Source organism: Falco peregrinus, chromosome 6, assembly GCF_023634155.1.
Source record: "Falco peregrinus isolate bFalPer1 chromosome 6, bFalPer1.pri, whole genome shotgun sequence".
Classification (NCBI taxonomy): Eukaryota; Metazoa; Chordata; class Aves; order Falconiformes; family Falconidae; genus Falco; species Falco peregrinus.
In genome coordinates, this window is record NC_073726.1 from 70551128 (window position 1) to 70570417 (window position 19290).

Consider the following 19290-nt stretch of genomic DNA (forward strand, 5'->3'; position numbering starts at 1 on the left):
CCCTCTTAACACTGAGGTTTTTGTCTCAAGATCGCTTTCCCTCAGCTCCAGCTTCCTCTTTAATCATCAGCCATGGGAGTGAATGCAAGGGAAACAAACGATAACTCCACCAACAAAAAGAAAAAATAATGACTTTATTTTTTTCTTTTTTTAGTTCAGTTGGCCATCTGAGGTGCTAAACTCAACACCAACAAAGCAGTTGTGCATAAAAACAAACAATAAAACACACCCAAACAGAAGAAAACAGGCTGGAACAGATTGGGGTTTTTTACAGGTCGGGTATACGCTTTTCTGTTAACACTCCATACATGCCAACTGTAAAAGCCTCGAACAATCTGAATATCAGAGTTCACTTCTGTACTAAAGGGAACATCCCTTCACCTGGATTAGACCACACACACACGCATGCACGCACAGATACAGAGTATTTAAATTACTGCAATGCCATCAGAACATGGCATTTTCCCCTTCACATCTGCTTTCAGCAACATCCTCATCTACCTGGCTACCCTGCCTATAGCAGTACTCCCCGCAATCCAAAAGCAGGAACTTCTGGAGAGCTTTTAATCTCTGTTATTTTGCAACGGTCGAGACCCAGCAACCTCTTTCTCTGTGAACTATGTACAGGCTGGTTTTTAGTATGCTTTAGAGTTCTCTTTATTGCAGATGGTGATGACTGAAATTCCCATAAAGCCATACTGTGGCTTTTCAGTTTGTATACAGGAGATTTTATAATGCAACACCTTTCTCATCCACTGGTGTGTGGTGTAAACACTTAATTGAAAACTCATTTGAAAAGAACGTTAACTAAACAAGGTGTAGCTGTGAACATTTTAGGAACAGCTGGAAAGAAAATGGAACTGCTGGCTGCTCTAGATCATGCAGTCTAGACCACTTATAATAATTAATAATGTTCAGGATTAGGATGTATAAAAATACTAAAAACCACCAGAGCGCACACAAATGTGGTGACTAGCTCTATGCAAGCACCGTGTTCTAAGAGAGGCCTAGGCATTGCACAAAACTCAGATTCTTGACTGTGGGGGTAACCCAAGGATCCACTGGTGTCTTTACATACAAACAAATATTTACATAAAATGCAGAGACTGATAGAGAAAAGGACTGACTTTTAAAACTTGCGGTTTGCTCTAAAGTATGTTCAGCAACGCAGTTTGTAACATGCCCTAGCGAGACCATGGGGCATTGGTTAACTGAAAGAAGGAATATGTATGGAAGTCGGAGCTGAAACATCTTGTCACCTCCGCACACATTAATTCTTTGAAGCTCAGGATTTTACAGCCATTTGTGAGTTCTAATGAAAACATGGTTAAAAGGAACAGAACACTTAAAAAAAAAAATTGTACTGTGAAAACAGCAGGTTAGTTGTTTTTGACGGTCCTCACTCCCTCATCCCCATTTGCCTCCCGGGTGTTTCCAGGAGGTGGTCCCCCTCCCTTCCCTGCCGGGGACTGAAGGGCTCGCCTCATCCTCAGTGTGCCCGTTTCAAAACGAGCACAGGTTAGGTTCTAAGCTCGGCTCTCCTCCTACCTAGTGCAGCGAGGAAGCGGCCAGCCCCTGGTACGGACCGTGTCACATGGGGACAGGTGCCCTTGGTGCCCACTTCTTGGAAGCTGAGGGCCTTTTTGCTCCCCTCATACGCAAAATGGACACACGTCATTGAATGCACATGGCCAAGTCATGTGCTGCTACCCACCTGGGCAGCACAAAGAGCTAGAACATCCTACTTGGATTCTGATACAAATAAGGAATCTTGTGGTCACAAGAACCTTCTTCAGCTTTAAAAATACAAAATTTGAATTAAAAATACTCAGATAGTAAAAAAACCCAGTATCTGATATGCAAGTCATATTCTTAAAGTGCAACTGAACAGCAAATACAAGTTGTGCCTTTTACAACCATTTTGATATAAAAAGGCCTTTTAACATTCCCTTTCGCATATCTTCAAATAATTTGCGTGTGCGATGTTAGCTCTTCATTTTCACTCTCATTGCTGGAGGCCTTCAGCATAACCCAAAGAGTTCACGTTTAGAATACGTGGTTTTCCTGTGCAGTAGGGCATTACACCCTCAAGTGATACCACTCTTCGGCATAGCAAAGATTGGGCCAGCATCCCCCAGCATGAAAGGGAAAGTAGTAATCTGGTATTTCTTCTTCAGGATTTCTTTCTGTTCTACAGCTCACATTCAATGATATTTTGTGAAGTTTGATGTGGTCCGTATACCTAGCGCACTATAAAATGGACTGAGGCCGATTCTCTGCACAAGGCAGTTCAACACGATGTATCTAGCTTCCCCGTCTCCCCTCCTCCTCTCCAGCTTCCACTGGCCCCTCAAATGCAGACTGTGCAAACTGCTGTTGCCCGTTCAACTCGTGCAGCTGGCCCCCGCACTGGCAAACGGGGGGTTTCTGTTTGCCGGACATCCTGTTGGTAAGCCCTCGCCCTGCGAGGTTGGTGTAGCAGGTACCACTTGCTAACACGCGCAGTTATGAAGTAGCACTGCAGCTGCCTGTCGACTTGGTTTCGTGATCATCTGGATTTAAGTTGTAATGCCTTAGCAGGGGATAAAGGGGAAACACCCGAGGCGGAAAAAACATGTTTCCACAGTTCACCAGCACCACTCAGAGCCTCTGGGGACAGTCCTACCCACTCTTCCTCAGCCCAGGTATGCTCCTGAGCCAGAGGTGAATTCAAATCGTAGACCCTGGCTTACAGATAACCTCTTTGAAGAAGGTAGCAAGAAACCATGCTAACTTCTGTCCTGGGGCAAAAAAATTAAAGGATGCTCAGCCCTGCTTGGGTGATACGCTCCAACAGCGTAATTCAAGCTGAGAGTCAGTATGCTGTATGAGTATGCTTGGGAATGGGACGCATTCTCAAAGACATTGAGGAGGAGGCTTAGTACTTCTTTAACAAGAACACGGTCAGCATCCCAAGGGGGGAAAACCTCTTAACACATCCCATTAAGAATGGGATGCACACCCAATGCACAGTGCTATTTCAGCTCTGCCGGACAAGTTACGGACATAGTGTGTTCAGGGAATCCGTCAAACAGTGAATGGTGCTGAACCGCTCATGCATATCCTGCTCACTGGTTAACGTACAATTACAATGAGTACTCTCCTGGCTGAAAAGCAGCAGCTTCACTAGCTGAGCCAAAAGGAGCTTCTTCCAACAGATGCAGCAGGAAATGTGCTATTTTTGTTTTCATGGAAGTCCCTCTAGCTGTATCTCAGGAGTGTGAGGGTTCCCTCTTTCCACGAGAAAGAGAGACATGGGATATTTCTACCTCACAGTTTTGGCTTGCTTGTTATAAAAATGTAAAATTTAAATAAATTATAGGTTTATTAGTCCAACAGAGGGTATCTGGGATGCAGAAGAAAAGTATGCTAGGAACACAAATAGATTCTTACAACTTCGTGAGTGCTCAGAATTTTGCCATAAAGGAAAACTCCTCACGCAGGATGCATCCATGGGTAAGTAAAGGTTGCCCTTGCTGTGAAGCAGGGACTAATCTGCAGTAGTGTCTTTCTCTAACAGAGTCAGAACAATTCCTCCATAATCAAATATGTGTAACAATTGAATTATTAATAAGAACACTAATAAATAGCCACAGGTAACAATGTCCAGTAATTTAGAAGTGGAAGTTGTAGGATGCAGCAAGCACACACACCCATCACTTGACTTGTCCATTTTTTTCCTAAAGATACAAAAATGAATCTTCTTTCAAGTATTAAAAAAATAAGTTAATTGACATAAAAGGGTCAAAGTGACTGAGGGCCCAGTCAGGTCTTAAGCTTCGTTTCCAATGTGCAAAAACAAAATACAGAGGAAAAAAAATAAAACACTGAAAAGTCTTAATGGTGGTTCGGTCACTTCAGGGCTTCTCCTTTTTAGGGGCCTAACAGCCAGGGAATGCCACCTGGTAACACCCCCGCCCCAGCACACACTTACCACTGTCCCACAGTCAGTATTTTCCAGTGTCAAAACAGTACAAGGAAGCCCACCAGCCTCTGAGCCGTGGCCGTGAAGACTAAGGCCAGCAGAGCAGTAGCTGTCTCTCCAGTGTGTAGCAAAGCAGAGGGCATCTTCCCTCTCTCTTCTTCTCCCCTTTTTTCCTCACATGAAGATTTAGGAGGCTATGATAGGGAGAGTGTCCTCTGATGCCCACCTCTCTCTAAAAACCAGGAGGCAGAGAGTTCCATCACACATACTAGTAGTATCTTCTCTGTCTCATATTTCTTCATATCCATGCATAATGATCAACTGCATGTTTCTTTGGTGGGGAGGAAGACTAAAGCAAAGAAGGTGTCGCCCTGGGCTTCTGGAGCTCTCTTGGACAGCTGACTCCACCATACAGGCTGCTACAGGCTGCTGTGGTTTTCCAGAGAGGGTTACCACTTCCCTCCTTTCTATTAGAACTGATGTAGTAAAACCGGGAAAGGAATGGAATGCCATAAATCCAGTTTAGTTAAGGGCACTTCTTCCCTTAACCTCCTTCCCCACACATGGATTACTCATCTCCCTCCTACCACACACGCACAAATATGGTCCATTGTATAGGACCTCAAGGAGACTCCACAGTCTCAACTCTTTATCTTCAACTTGGCTTGCAAACATGTAAAACTTAAGCTTCTGGAACGAACGCACTTATCAAAAGGCTTCCGAGTGCTTCAAACCAAATCCCTGCATGCCGTTGGACCCTTTGGAGGTTTCCCCTTCAACATCTTCCTATCCATGTAATTCTGGCGAACTCAGGGTAGGCCAACTGGACAACACAGACCAGCAGAGGTAAATGTGTTAAGCTCAGGACCAGTTCAAGCTAAAACCTTTGGAAAGCATAACTGCCTCCAGGTCCTTGTCTTCTTCTTTTTCTCGAAGCCGTTGCTCCTCAAGAAGAGCCACAAGAGAATCTCTCTGCTCCACTACTTCTAGCATCTCATTCAGGATCCTCTTCTCCTCTGAGAGCTCCTCATCTGTCTTCAGATGATCTACAGAGATATCAAAAACTATCAGCATACACTAGGCTAGAAATACACACATACCATCTATGAAATGTTCCCTTTTGCTCTCACCTTCTACTGCCATCCTTTCCCGGAGTTCCTGCTGCAATCGACTCTGCCTGTCTTCCAGTTCTAGCTCCCGAGCACTGAAAGGGAAACATCAGAAATACAAGTTCCAGGTATATTAAAATACTCCACACAATGCTTCACATCTGTCTCAATTTCTGCTCCCCTTCTAGGTATCTGCTATGCATTTTACCAATCTGTTTTGGAACAACTCTTAAAACACCTAAAAGACACATTTTTTTAAAGATTTAAATGTACTTTCAGCATCTCTGATTCTTTGCCTTCAGCTAGGAAGTGCAATACAGGAAATTGAGCAGAGTATGGGTGGGATTAAATCTAAAACTGGTGAAGGAACAAACAAAACTGCAACACCTCTATGCATCTCCTGCCACTTCCTGCTCTAAAGACAAAGTTACTTAGCAACTAGGGACAGGTCAGGCCATTGCCTTTTCAGATGCCAACACAGACAACACCCTGGGGCTTTTCTGACACAGGCACTAAGACAATCAGCTTCCCTGCTGCCTGGGTCAGCTGACATTCTCAGAAATTCATTTCAGTGAATTTATAGCAAGGGGACTGAGAAAGCTCCCAATTTCATTAACATGGAAAAAGCCTTTAATCATCGGAGCCCAAACAAGAAGCACTGGGATCCCACTACCGGCAGAGAGAAGAGGGCTACGTGGCAAAGGTGACTCAATTTTTGGCTACACTTTGAAAGTGGACTCTACCAAACCCAGGAGTCACACATTATTTCTGCATAGCTCTAAAACACCTGCATAAACAAGACATGTTTTATCCAAGAACAGCTTGGAAAGGCCTCAGAACTTTAAACACACACCTATACTTCTGCACGTGCACAAATAATTGGCACTTTCGTTCCTTATTGCTATTATTCCTTCTTCTACCCCTCTTCCAAAATGTACTTAGATTCTCAGCCAAGAATCAGCTTAAGAGACTGCTGACCTCCCGGCATTATAGAGAAGACATTACTGACATCCTCCTTTTGAAGCTTTGCATGTTCACTCACAATATCATCAGCTCGGACTCGTAGCGAACCAAGGCATTCTTCTCCTGCACCAACTTGAACCACTCCTGCATCAGCTTGGGATCATCCTTCTTACCCATGCCTGCCAAAAAAGAAACCCGGTAAGTTTTAAGGTAACACCCTGCAATCTTTACAAGCTGCAAAAACACAATGGGGCAAAATGTGCAAAGAAAGCCAAGCAAGATGCTGCCAGAGCACTCCCAAGCCGGGTCCAATTCAGTTTGCCTACAGCACACAGAAGAGTGGAAGTCACCTCCAAAAGGATTCTCTTCTCTTTGGAGCCTGATTTTTGGTTGGTTTGGTTTTTTGCTTTCTGCTTTTCTTACAATTACTTGTTTCTTCCTCACTCTTACTCCAGAAAGCCCAGATTTCTCTATGTATTCACTCTTCCTTTCCTTAGAAGAGCTTTATAGATCTCATGCCAGCTACTTAAATGTATGCTCATCAGAAATGGATTCGATTGCCACTCCATGTGTTTTACCTTTATTTTCTTCAATTGCATGTCCTCAATCTTTTCTTTTACTGGCCAAAAGTAATGTCTTCTCTTTTTTTAATAGCTAAGTAATCTTTTTCTGACTGCTTCTCCTAGTCACGTATATCTATCCATCTTGAAGATCCCCTCTGCACAATGAACACACAAACTACTACTGTATTCCACATCAGCACTGGAAAGAAAAAAAAACCCCAGACACATTTGCTAATGCCAAAGCAGAATAAAAATACCTTGGGCCTTTGCCACCTAGTAAAGAACTCTTAGTTGGCATTTCATTTATCTTAAAACCAACTCCTAAAGTTACTCAGTAGTCCACTGATGAATCTCATATCTGTCAGGAATTATGCAGAATAAATTGCAGAATGCTGTTCCCAAAGCCAAATTATTATCCAATTATTCTATCAAGTGCAAAACTCCTAGTAATCTCCTGGTCTGGGCCACTGTTTCCACACTACGTGCTGCGGCTTATACCAGACACCACCAAGGACAGTAGCAATGCGCTTGCCTGTGTGGAAGTGGACGCAAGAGCAAGGCCTCAAATCAAACTCAACAGCATTTTCATGCTGCTGCACGCTATCATCTTGCACTGCATGTAAGTTAGACATCCTAAAGTAACTAACATCCCTGTCTGTGTTTGTTATTATGGACAGATACTAGCTACATCAAGAGTAAAACCTCTCAAATAGTCATTTTGATGCCAATGACAATCAAGCAGCAAGCTTACTACTCGAACTCTGGGAAACACTTCACAAACAGCATATTAATGGCTAGTTAATTCAGACCTGTGCCCTGCCTCCACCCTTAGGATCTCAGAGAAGTGCTGCACTGGAGCTAAACAAAGGAGAGCCTACAACTCCTACTGAACTCTAGCTTGGGCTGAGAATACCTGCCTTTGAAAAATCGTAATAGCAGACCCTTGGGGAATACCAGACCCAGTTGTACCACCCTAAGAGCCTCTGGCTCCGTGGACTTTACACCAGTGTATTGCTCAGTTCCAAGCATTCCTTTCTGAGCATCTCTGCACAATATGCCCATGTGGCGACAGGAGAGGGAGACTGTACATGCAGATGTCCAGTGCTGTGGCGCCATGAAAACACTGGGAAGTCTCCCCATCCTTTCCGATGCCAGGATGTATAGAAAACAAATGCCTCTAAGAAAAAGCCAAAACCACAACGCTACTGACCTATGAAATACGTAAGTATTTTTAAACAGCCAACGAGCAGAGGAATAATGGGAGGATTGGAGAGGGAGCACTGACAACTGATGTGAGGGAGCACCATGGAAAGCATAGTAAGTGGTTAGCAAAATTACACCATGAACACACATAAACAACCCCTTCCCCCATGCCTTGGCAATGGAAACTCTACAGCAAACTCCATTTGGGACAGTTAAAGAATGTACTCAGCAAGACAGATGAGGGAAAACTGGTCTAGCTTAAGGTTTGTTGGTTTTTAAAGTTCAAGGATGCTTTTGCAAACCAGTCCTTATAAAGACACAGTATTCCTTTAATCCATACATACTAATTGAAAGGTCATATTTAAGGAAGCAGACTGTCTTCCCTTACCCCATCTTCCAAACATCTTTCTGGAGGAATAGAGAAATTGAAGCCACCAAATGAAAACAAACTTTCTAGTGTGATGTTACTGCTCCCACTGCCGCTGTTCAACATCCCTCCCAGTCACTACACCTCACCTAGCACAGCTGGGACTAGCAAAAGGGATACTGTACCTTTAATTACTCAACACAGGCTCAGAGAAGTTGGTTACCAGGTTGCTACTGAGAAGGCTGGTTTAGGGACACAGCAAGAAAAGGGCTGGGGACAGGGATGGGGGCCTTGTGTTCACTAGCTGACTAGCACTGCTACGACAACCCAGCCGTGGCATCAAGGAGAACAGGGAGTGTGTGAGGTTACGTTACCTTCATGGGCACAGCAAGGGCAGAAGGAGAGAGGTCTACGACGTGGTGTCCCGGCATTGGGCTCAACTTCAATAGGACCAAACGAGGAAGAGGAAGAGGCAGGAGAGGAATAGGAAGTTGGAAGTGGAACGGAAAAGGAGGAAAGGGGTGAAATAAAAGACAAGCAAAGGACAAAAAGCATAAGAGTGAGAAAGAAAGGAAACACAAGAAGAAAAGAAAAGAAAAAAATACAAGAAATGGAGAAGCAGAAACAAGGGATACAGTCTACAGATGAATAATGTCCCTAATAAGCACAGATAATAGGTAAGAGGTAGACTGAGGTACTGATGAACTCTTACTGAGTTGTACAAATACCAGGCAGGAGGTTATTGTTACTCTATATGTCCTATCGTACATTTTTCAATCACATGGTCTTTAACTGAAAGGTTTGTGAACAAGATGTCAGGATGAGCAGAGATGAATATTTGACTCCTGCTAATAAATGTCAAATTTCAAGCAGGGTTACAAAAAGTCTTGCCTGCATGCATAAGACACCAGCTGTAAGCAGCCACCCTACCTTAAAGCTTTATCAGGACCATGCTCTTATTACCATGGCAGCATTCACTGATGGTAAAAGCGTCCATTTTAATGGAAAATAATTTCTTCAGAGAGGGAACATCACAGTGAGAATCTGATTAACATGGAACCAGCCTGCCAGGATCTGCTGTGTCAAGTATGGCGAGCACACATGTACTCAACTGGACTGTTGTGCTTAGAGGGGGAAAAAGGCTTTTACATGGATAAAAAAGTGATTTCCAGCAGGGTGTCTGGGGGCAGTGACTGACTGAGGGCTTTGCAGAGTTAAACCAATACATTTAAAGTTCTCAGTTCTCCCTTGACATTCTGATTTCACAAAGCATTTTAAAGCTTACAAGTCCTCGTAGTATTGGTGACATACTGAATCTTTTTCATCTTTTCTGTCAGCCACTGAAGAACAAACATTCCTCATCTCTAAAATGGTTCACTGAGGATTTGCTTTTCAGTTGTACTTAACGTTATAGAGATAAACAGTAGGAAATAACCAGCATCATGAACAGTTACAGGAGAACATATGCACCAGGAACGTGATGAGCCTGAAACATCAGAGCTAGCAAAATGGAACTCTTACTGCACTCAGTGCACAACTGCATATATAAAGAGGAGGCATTTCTTGTGTTGGGAAAAGGCATAAACTCGACAACAGTGATATGGTAAGAACAACGCTTGTTTTGGAGAAGTCAGCAGTTACGTGGTTCAGAGAAAGCTTTACAGAACTAGACTACTGGCGAACTGGGAAGGCTTTAGAAGGGACCATCACAGAACTAGACCAGCACACAGAGGACACACTGGAGCGAGGGGGAGAGCACATCAGCTTCAAAGCCTGTGACTAAGCAGCACAGCTTTCTCAGACAGGAAGAAACCTCTGTACTGGGAGCAGGAAGGGGCAACAGTAGGAGAAGTGCCACAGCTGGCCATATGACAGTTACAAATAAAGCATCATACCAACATTAGTTGACAGTACCAGAATCTGAGTTATAGTTGTTTTGAATTTTCCAACTTCTTCATTTATAATGAAAAAAATACTAGAGCTTTTTTTCTACGATTGCCATTTCCCAGATTGGGTTACAAAAGCAAACACAAACAAGAAAAAAATCCCAAACTGCAAAGGCACAGTGAAGAAGCTTCCACACAAAGCAGAACATTTAGTCTGTGATACTTACAGTATTTTTTATTTCACATCCTATCTTATTAATTAATTTTTCTATATAAGCTTTAATACTCTAACTTGGTCTAACTGCTATTTTGTGGGAGTCAGGAGACAGACATTTAACTGTATGGAAAAATCCACTTCGGTTTTCCAAGGTTTGAGATTTCATTCAGAATTGTGGGGCTGGGGATGTTGATAACCCAAGCACAGCTATACTTACAAATTTCAAACCATGGACATACAGACTTGGTGAAGAACTTCCCGTTTGCCATATTTGATGTGAAAATAAATACCTGGTATATGAAAATGCCATTCACCTCATTGTGATATGGCCACAGACTAGTAACTTTTGTCATCAGTAAGCAAATGGTCTGACACTAGGAGAGGATACCATCTTTGGTCTCCGGTAGAAAGCCACAGGGCTTACAGAGCAGAAGACTGTAATACAGAGCTCACTCCACACAATTCTGTTTTCTGCCTTTGCTTTTAGTTGCCTTATTTTTTAACAGAAATATTATACTCCCACTCTTGTCTAAGGAAAATTTGTCCTTGAATCAAGTTACAAAGTCCATGGTAGCTATAACAGTCCTGCTACTGGAACTGTTAACATTGTTTTTCAGTAAGACAATGAACATAACCTGTATTATTATGATCCTTTCCAACTACTCCAGATGTAAATTATAGCTGCATCAGTGAATACAGGTTATATGATCATTACAATTACTTTAGAAACAACTTCTGTCCAGACTAGGATGACTAGCAAGGCTTCAAAAAGTGCTCCTTAAGTACTGGAGGTCCTAAACAGCAAGGGCAGAGGAAAGTGCAACCCAAAAACTTACCTCCTGTGGTTCCCTAAAGCTGTGAAAATTATTATGCCCTAAAAAGTGCAATAATCTGAAGTTGCAAGTATTATAAAACACACCACGCAACAGAATTTTAAATATATTTTTTAAAATTTATCTAAGGTGCTAGTTACAAAAACTGCAGCCCCAGCCTTGCTAATGAAGAGTATCGATGCGTGGTATGTCTCTAAGCAGATTGAATAGGAACTTTCTAATTTTAAAACTATCTTATTTCCTGAAATGGGGAAAGATTTTTCACTGACAGTAACCAATCTTTAAGTTTCGTATGTTTCACTATCCCTCAGATGAACTCTTTCAAGAAAAGGAGTCTTAACTGTTTCAGAAACAGAAAACCAGAGGGGGGAAAAAAAGATTACTTGCTAAATGGAAAAAGCATTCCTTCCTCAGCCAGCTGACAATTTTAGACAGTGAATGTATCACCAGATCATTCACATGCCTATCAAGGTTAATTTTTAAGGAAATATAACTTCACAGCAAGAACTCTCACAGTGTACACATATGTTGAATGATAATCCTGGGAAAAGGCTGAGCTCCTTGTCCAGTACTACCAAAAGGGAGAACTCTACAACACCCTGGTCCACAATACATTGTTAAAAACTGTCTCATCTACGTTGCCCTCATCACTTGTCCAATTATATTATGGAAATCCTTACATGTCTCCTTATTTCTCCCAAAGACATTACTAATCCTACAGTAAATAGTATTATTATATTATTGCTTAGAGAAATCACCACCTCGTGGTCTCATCAAAATAAAAACATGATCGTCACTGCAAGACAGTTTCCCAGGCCAAGGAGTCGGGGCCAGACGGGAAAAACTCTTCTGTCAAAGAAATTTAAAAACACATAAACAACCCCCTTTCTGTTTAAGTCTCCCCCACCACCAAAAACCCCAGGCCAGGTCTGGCAACACAGGTCTTCATCCACAGCATGGAAACAGTGCTGCTGGAAAAGCAGTACAAGCTACCACCCACTGCCTCGCTGAAGCAGCTCATTTGGAAGGAGCTGAAGGGCCAGAGAAGAACCATTTCTGTGAGCATCCACTTCTTAGGTTCCCTCTGCGCTGTCAGCAAGAGTCTGAGGTGTGACTATAGCTTCTGGACAGAAAATTATCACTTCTTTTTCCCCAGAGAGGCAAACCCACCAACAGACTGTGTTAATCACAAACGTTTCCTTTTCAACGCCACAGGCCAACTTTTCGGAACACACGTAAAGCCTTCAAAGCGGAGGTCAGCAGCCCAAGCTGCTGGGAAGCAGAGGCGTTCAGGAGAGCACATGGGAAGATCGGTACAGAACCAGGAGCTGCAGCTCGCTGAGGAAAGGAGTGTGCCCCAGCTCCCAAGCACACTGAAGAACCTGGAGGGGTAGGAGCTTTACCCTGCAGATTAGCCACATCCCATCAATAAAGTGACCAGAATGATCTCACCTCTGTGAAAAACAAGCCTTTCTCAGATCTTTCTGAGAAATGTTTCATGTAGCCATGACAAGAAAGATCTTGTTTGTCATAGTACTCTTGAGAGATTGCTACAGTGGTGGAAACAAAGAGCCAGGCCAAGAATAAATACTATAGCTCCAAAGCCTCTTCAAAACAAGGGACAGAAATTGTGCAGTCACCAGGAAAATATACCTTCTTCTTCACTGTATCTTGTGTTCTTTGTTACACAAGCTACACTGGACTGTTGTCTGCTTTTCTACTTTTCATTTACCTATTGTTTAAAGAAAAATACTTTAGACTTGTTGTGTCTTTTTCTGCTATAGCTACATAACACTTCTTCACAATCTGAAGCACAGCAGTAAAAATGACCGATCAGGATGAAGAAAGCACAGCAGAAAGCCTGGGGTGGCAGACACCGTCATCCCCAAGCTACAGCTCACCTTGATCCCCTTCACTATTTGCCTGTGTCCTGTGTATGAGAGCTGTGATGATTTCTGAGAAGCGGTGAGCCGCTGCAAATCAAAATGACTTGAACACGTATACCACTGACCAAATGGGATTACATCCTTTTCAAGCTTTGCATCCGAAGACTTTGATTTCTATATTGCTGACTTAGCAGGGCAGTTTGGAAATCAGCAACACTGGGCAGGAAATCCATCTCTGAGGCTAATCTCAGCTCTCCTGAACCATTATGCTGGCACTTGACTCACAAGCTAAGAGCACAACACTCTAGAAACTCTTACTGCACTAACAAATTCCATCATTCATTGAGCAGGCAGGCAAAGAGCTCTAATTTTAAATCAGTGCTTAAAATAAGAATCAGTCCAAAAGAGATCAGTAAGACAAACTGACCATGGATCACAGGAAATATATTCTTTCTCACCTTTTAAAAAATCAGTTATTGTCAGAAACCTGAGTATTCAAAAATAAAACATTCCAACTATTTGGTGAAGCTGTTCAACAGCAGTATTGTAAAAGAGCAAGAATACAGAAAGCCACCTCTTGGAGAATATAATCCTGCAGTTGGGTGGATGCTAAAGTTGAGGGCAAGGATTGTGACAAATATCCCATAATTACTCTGTGTCTGACTTCACAGTTTACTAAAACAATCACTAGAAGAAACCTGGGGAAAACTCATAGACCACTGAATTGTCATGCAAACCGAACCGCACCTTTATCTGTCCAGCAGAAGGGGGGTGGGGACAGAGGCAGGGAGGGGAAAGAAAACCAGGGGAAGCAATAGTTGGACCAGAACATACATATGAATGACTGCACAGAAATCTTCTGTTTCTACTAGACCTCAAGGCACTTCAAAATGCAGAATTAGCACAGTCCTGCACTAAGCCTGCCTCCCAAGACTGTTAGTTTTTGTGTGCAGTTGTGAGAGGTGTGCGGAAAGAAGCAGATAAATTGTAATTGCTCGCATCCATTACCTAACAAATACTTTAATTATACTTAAGTTCTGCTTTATCAAGTGGTGTTTCCTGCTCCAAATTTACAGCAAAGAAAACATGTTGCCAATTCACTTCAGTCTCAAAAGCAGCCACAGACTGCAAAAACAATGTTTATCTTACAACTCCACTCCTCTTCCAGAAGAGCTAGGTTTGCCAGTCACCAGAAATAGGACTGTTTCCACTTCAGTGCATCAGACTCCAGCCCTGCAGAGTTAGATCTGCAGGGCTTTAAAGGACATGGCCAGCTCAAGTATTTTAAAATAAGTATGTTAATTAAAAGTGAAGTTTTTAAACAACTTCTAACAGAGTAACTTAAAAACAAGTACAAGGTACAAAGGATTTAAAAAAACCCCACAACTGCACTTCCCCACACCCCCCCCCATTTACCTGATGTTCTTAAGACTCTTGTCAAGAAGGGAGAATGTTATGTCTGAAATCAGCACTATGAAACATACCAGCTCTCTTCCTTACATCCTTCTTGTCTGTCTCGGCATACTCAGCCAAGAGCAAAGCAACACAGGAGTGTGGGACTCTTTCCTCAATGATTCCCTGCTGGGTGTAAGGAAAAGGGAGCCACTCACTTGAACACAGAGGGAACACCCAAGGTGCTTCCACAGGCAGATGAGGAGCAGAGTCGGACAAAGAATCAGTGTGTAAGGAGGAACTGGGGCTGGAACTAATCAAGCAAGGAGACTAAGAATGCAAACTACTAAAGGTCAACAGACAGAGAGGATAGGGTAAAAGGGGTAGGAGGTGAAAGGAGAAGGCAGATTTGTGGAAAAGATATGACCTACAATTTTCCAGACAAGCCCAAAAATTTTGGGAGGCCAGAGGCAGGGTCTGAGACTGTGGGGCTCAAGTCAGTGGGAAGACCAGAGCAGGAGTGAAACACTAGGAACAGCTACTGGGGAGGAACAGGAGATCCGAAGGGTAGAAGGCTAGGACTTCTTTGTCAAGAGAGTAGGATTAAAATGAAATGCCTGAGAAGCAGAAACTGGGACTGAGAATGAAAATGGATGTGGAGTAAGGAGCTTTGGATGGAAAAAGACAGGATTAGGACAAGGACTGTCTAGAAAGAGGGAATAAAAGGGACAAGGAGCGTGTATCCCCCAGACCACTGCATCCTTCCAGTGTCTGGCTCAGAATCCATGTTTTCAAGTCTCACCATTCCACAGCTGCCTGGCAAACATCTGTGAAATCCACTGATTGTGTCCCATTTCCTCTCCGTAAGGATCTATACAGAGGATGACAACCCAGCATTGCTATCCGTTATTCCATGAGGGCATGAGGCAGAGTTCTCTGCAGTGGGTCTAAAGGTTATAAAGCCGTTGATATATCAACGTAACACAAAATCTTAATTTCAGTTGACTTTAAAACCTTTGTAACGTCCTTTTAACGTAACTGCGTATACGATATACACACAGGGGTAATTACTCAGAGTTGAAATTGGACCATCTGTAGTGTGAAATGAAACATCTGCTTTACAGCAACGGTACATGACATTTTAGAACAGGAAGAGAGGATTATGGAATCTGGGCAGAGCCACGGGAGGAGTTAAGATAGCAATCTATAATCCTGCAAACTGGAACTTGACCAAGGATGTCAGAAGTTACCACTCCCTTGCAGAAGCTGTTGCGCAATCTGTAACAGCTATGAAATGCAACCCACATTAGTGTAAAGGAAATCCAGAATTAATGCCCTTAACATTCAAAAATTATTACCTACTCACAGGTAACTTTTCGAAGTATTTTACAATTTTGCTTATCATTCTACTGACAGCATGACTCTAGAGTCATGCCTATGCCTCAGAGACACAAGTTGCCAGTAGAATAATTAATTATGTAGTTATCCTAGCTGCTCATAGTGCAGGACCATGCAGCCACACACTCTAGGGATTTTAACGGCACTCCACCTAGATGCAGCGTTCTGCACAAACATGTTAATTCTGAAGCTGAGATCTAGATCTGCCACTGAATAGTGGCAAGTATCATCAAAGTCATGTATCCCTTCTGGCAAAAGTGTTCTGGCAGCCCCAAAAGCAAATACAAAGCAAATTACAGACGAAACAATACTATAAAGACACATACTCCAGGCAGGCTATACTGGCTCACTGCATTTAAAGGGATACTGCCCAATACAGTTTTTTAAAGTTTGTTTCAAAACAGGTATTTTTGAGATGAGCAGAAACTTGATATAGCTTTAAAACAGATCAACCATTTTTAAAAAACGTGAACGTTGTCTCTGTTTGAAGCCCAAATGACTGAGTTACCATGTAAGTAAGACCAGCCTGTTACAGAAGATCAAAAATGACCACTCTGAGGTGACTGTCTGATTTCAGAGAAATGGAAAAAGCAAACATGCAAAAAAGATAAACAGTAAATTCAATTTTCAGTTAAGAATTTCTGCAACACAGTAATCGTTAAGTGACAGTGTCCCTTTAATTAAGTATTATTTTGCTTTTCTTAAAGCCACTATTAGTGATGGGATTTTGATGGGATTGCTGTCTCTAAAGAGGCATTAGGATGAGAAGCAGGAGGAGGGAAAAGGTATAGTGGAAATAGCATTGAACAGGGATAAGGGTCTGTTAAGTGTAATTCAGCATTAACCCTTTTACAGCTCCTACTCTATGCACATAATGAGTATGGGCCAGCCCTGACGGACATAACTAGAAAGAGGGTTTTGAAGCTTCTCTGCAAGATACCCCAGGAAAGAATGCCAGAGGGACTGAACAGTGAACGAAGCACAGGGCTAGTGGAGAACTACCACATCAAAATCAGCACAGGGGAACTGGGAAACAAATTAGGTTTACTAAGGAGAAAAGTCTTTTGAAGTTTGTACTTTGGTGGGTATTAACTCAAGTGGATGTTCTTCACGAAAAGCCTATCGTGCCAGGACAATTCCCAACAGACAGCTACAGGCAGATACTATGTGGGACAGCCTCCCCCAGGAGGAGGAGAAAAAACGACAGTTAAAAGCCTGGGCAAGATTATGTTTGAAGGATCAAAGGCAAAACACAATGACAGCAGGGAAGACTTCTAGTAATGTGCCTTGAATCAGGCTTAGAATGTGTGGACTTTCACTCCGCAGAGCTGGACTGTAATGCACTCCCTCCACAAAAACACAGCTTAGATCAAGTAGCTTTATACTTTGAAAGACAAATGAAATGAGACCCTCGTGACAAGGCAACCATGCAGAGTTTGCTTTCTCTTGGATTTGCTAACAGATGCGTTCATTTCACATGAATAGATTGCGGGTGATTAAAGTAGCCAAGGGAATTTTAATTTACAAGATGGGCAAATGCTAAACAAATGCCATTTGCAATCCAAAAGTTATTGACCTATAAGGGATTCAGGAAGTAACATTAATTAAAGAAATGAAGAATCACGGTACAGAGTGATGACCAGATTATAACTGCTAAGTAAAAAAAGAGCTAAGGTAGCATGTGTTTAGCACTAAATGGGATATTAAGAAAAATAACACAGCAAGAAGTTTATTAGCTGTGTAATGATACAAACTGGGCTGACTGGAAATTCAGGAACAGCAGATTCCACCAAAAATGACTGGAACTCATAGCAGTAGATTCTTTCCTAACCTTACAGTAAGACAAAACAAGAAAGAAGAAGTATCTGTTGTCATCTACAAGTGCTTCCATAGTCCCCTGAGGGAACGTTTTTGTTTTGTTAGATCATCAGCAAGCTCTGGCTTTTCTGGAATAAGCAATCAAGCCTTGGAAGGGCAACAGGGAGGCAATGACATGACTACTTCTTTACAGTAATGTCGGTTCTTGGGAGCAAGTCAGTTCTGCTGTCCCCTTCACATCAAAATATTTTCCTAAAGAGGATTTCAGTGGTAGAGCTGGACTTTGCAAAGAAGCAAAAAAACAGAACGACCTTCCACTCCTAGCAGGGAAGGTGGCTAGAGTGAAAATAGTAAGTAAATTTTGAAATAATAAGCATTGTGGAAAATAGAAGAGGGAGCCTCACACATGGTTTGTGGAGCATGCCAGGATCTCCTCTTCCTGAGCTGGAAAAGGGGTTCTGCTACAGCCAGTCATGTGCAAGGGCTGTTTCTTCTTGTTTGTGAGCCAAGGATAGGAGAAGTAGGTGAAGGGAGGGGTGGGGAGGAGTGTCAGCAGGGTTAGTGTCAGCAGGAGGTTCAGCCATACATACCACCCAGATGCAAGTCGATGAGGTCACTGTAATAAGACTCTCCCCAATAGTCTACAACAAGGAATTGGTGAAGACAGTTATTGAATCAGATACCCACCCTAGCCCCACACAATCAAAGCAACGTCTGAAAAAAAGACATAGACAGAAACAAAAACAAAAGGCAAACAAGAAACATGCAGCTACACACATAGGCGCACGCGCACACACAGAGACACACATATATATAAATTATGTCTCTTTCTCTGTATATATACATATATGTAAAAACACACAAATATATCACAAACATATATATTGGGAAGATGAGGAGAAAGTTCCCAGCAGACAGGCAAGGACTTCCAAGGGGAAAAAAATAATCAAGAAGTCTACACAGAGACACTTCACCTATTTCAGTCTGCACCGGTACCTGACACTAATGTCTTTCCTGTTCTTGCTGAGAAAAGCAGAACTAATCTTGTTGCTGTCACACCGAGCAATATGTCAGAAGGAAACAGCGTAATTTCTTAGGTCAGCTGCAGGAAAGGTGCAAGGGTGATTTCTCGGGAGGCGAGTGAGTGGAGGATGCGTGTGCACAGCACATGGGTGGAAGGCACTGACGGCTGACACAAATGGCAAACGCCTGAGTGTAGAAAGACGGGTACATGTGTTTCTGCTAATGCAGTATCTATGCCAGGGAAGAACCTGAGCAGGAGGTATGTGGAACAGGGACATGTACGTTCACAGCTGCTAGAGACAGGCACACCACGAGTCTAGCACCCATTTCTTTGGGGAAGAGACAGATGGGAGTACTGAGAGCACTATTTCTCACTACATATGATTCACTTGATGTAAAGAGGTGGTTCTTAAATTTTTCAGTATTGACCATCTTCCCAGCTCTTAAAAATGACTATCAAACTATATGCTAAAGGAGGACAAGGGAGAAAAAACAGAAGTTCCAGATATTTCTGATTTGATGATCTCAAAGGTCTTTTCCAACCTAATGATTCTATGATCCTATATTTTTAAGTTAATAATTGAAAAAAATGAAAAATCCACACAGGAAATCAAAGCCATAAGCATGTCCAAACAGGCGAATGCACTATAATACAAAGTACTGTTACA

At 42.5% G+C, this 19290-nt stretch overlaps 1 protein-coding gene across 18 annotated transcripts in view; it reads right to left on the reverse strand.

Moving 5' to 3' along the window:
• Nucleotides 1-115: 115 nt before the first annotated feature.
• Nucleotides 116-19290, reverse strand: part of MICAL3 (microtubule associated monooxygenase, calponin and LIM domain containing 3) — a 161673-nt gene continuing 142498 nt past the window's right edge. For 13 of the 18 annotated variants that reach the window (XM_055807539.1, XM_027782826.2, XM_027782827.2 and 10 more), the window contains 5 exons: nucleotides 18190-18240; nucleotides 8544-8609; nucleotides 6116-6215; nucleotides 5095-5168; nucleotides 116-5010 (listed from right to left, as the gene is read on the reverse strand). In XM_055807539.1, coding sequence (XP_055663514.1) covers nucleotides 4826-5010; nucleotides 5095-5168; nucleotides 6116-6215; nucleotides 8544-8609; nucleotides 18190-18240 — 476 coding nt within the window. In that variant the 3' untranslated portion in view covers nucleotides 116-4825. The remainder of the gene's footprint in view (nucleotides 5011-5094; nucleotides 5169-6115; nucleotides 6216-8543; nucleotides 8610-18189; nucleotides 18241-19290) is intronic. The other 5 variants (XM_055807541.1, XM_027782829.2, XM_027782834.2 and 2 more) reach the window with 3 other exon arrangements.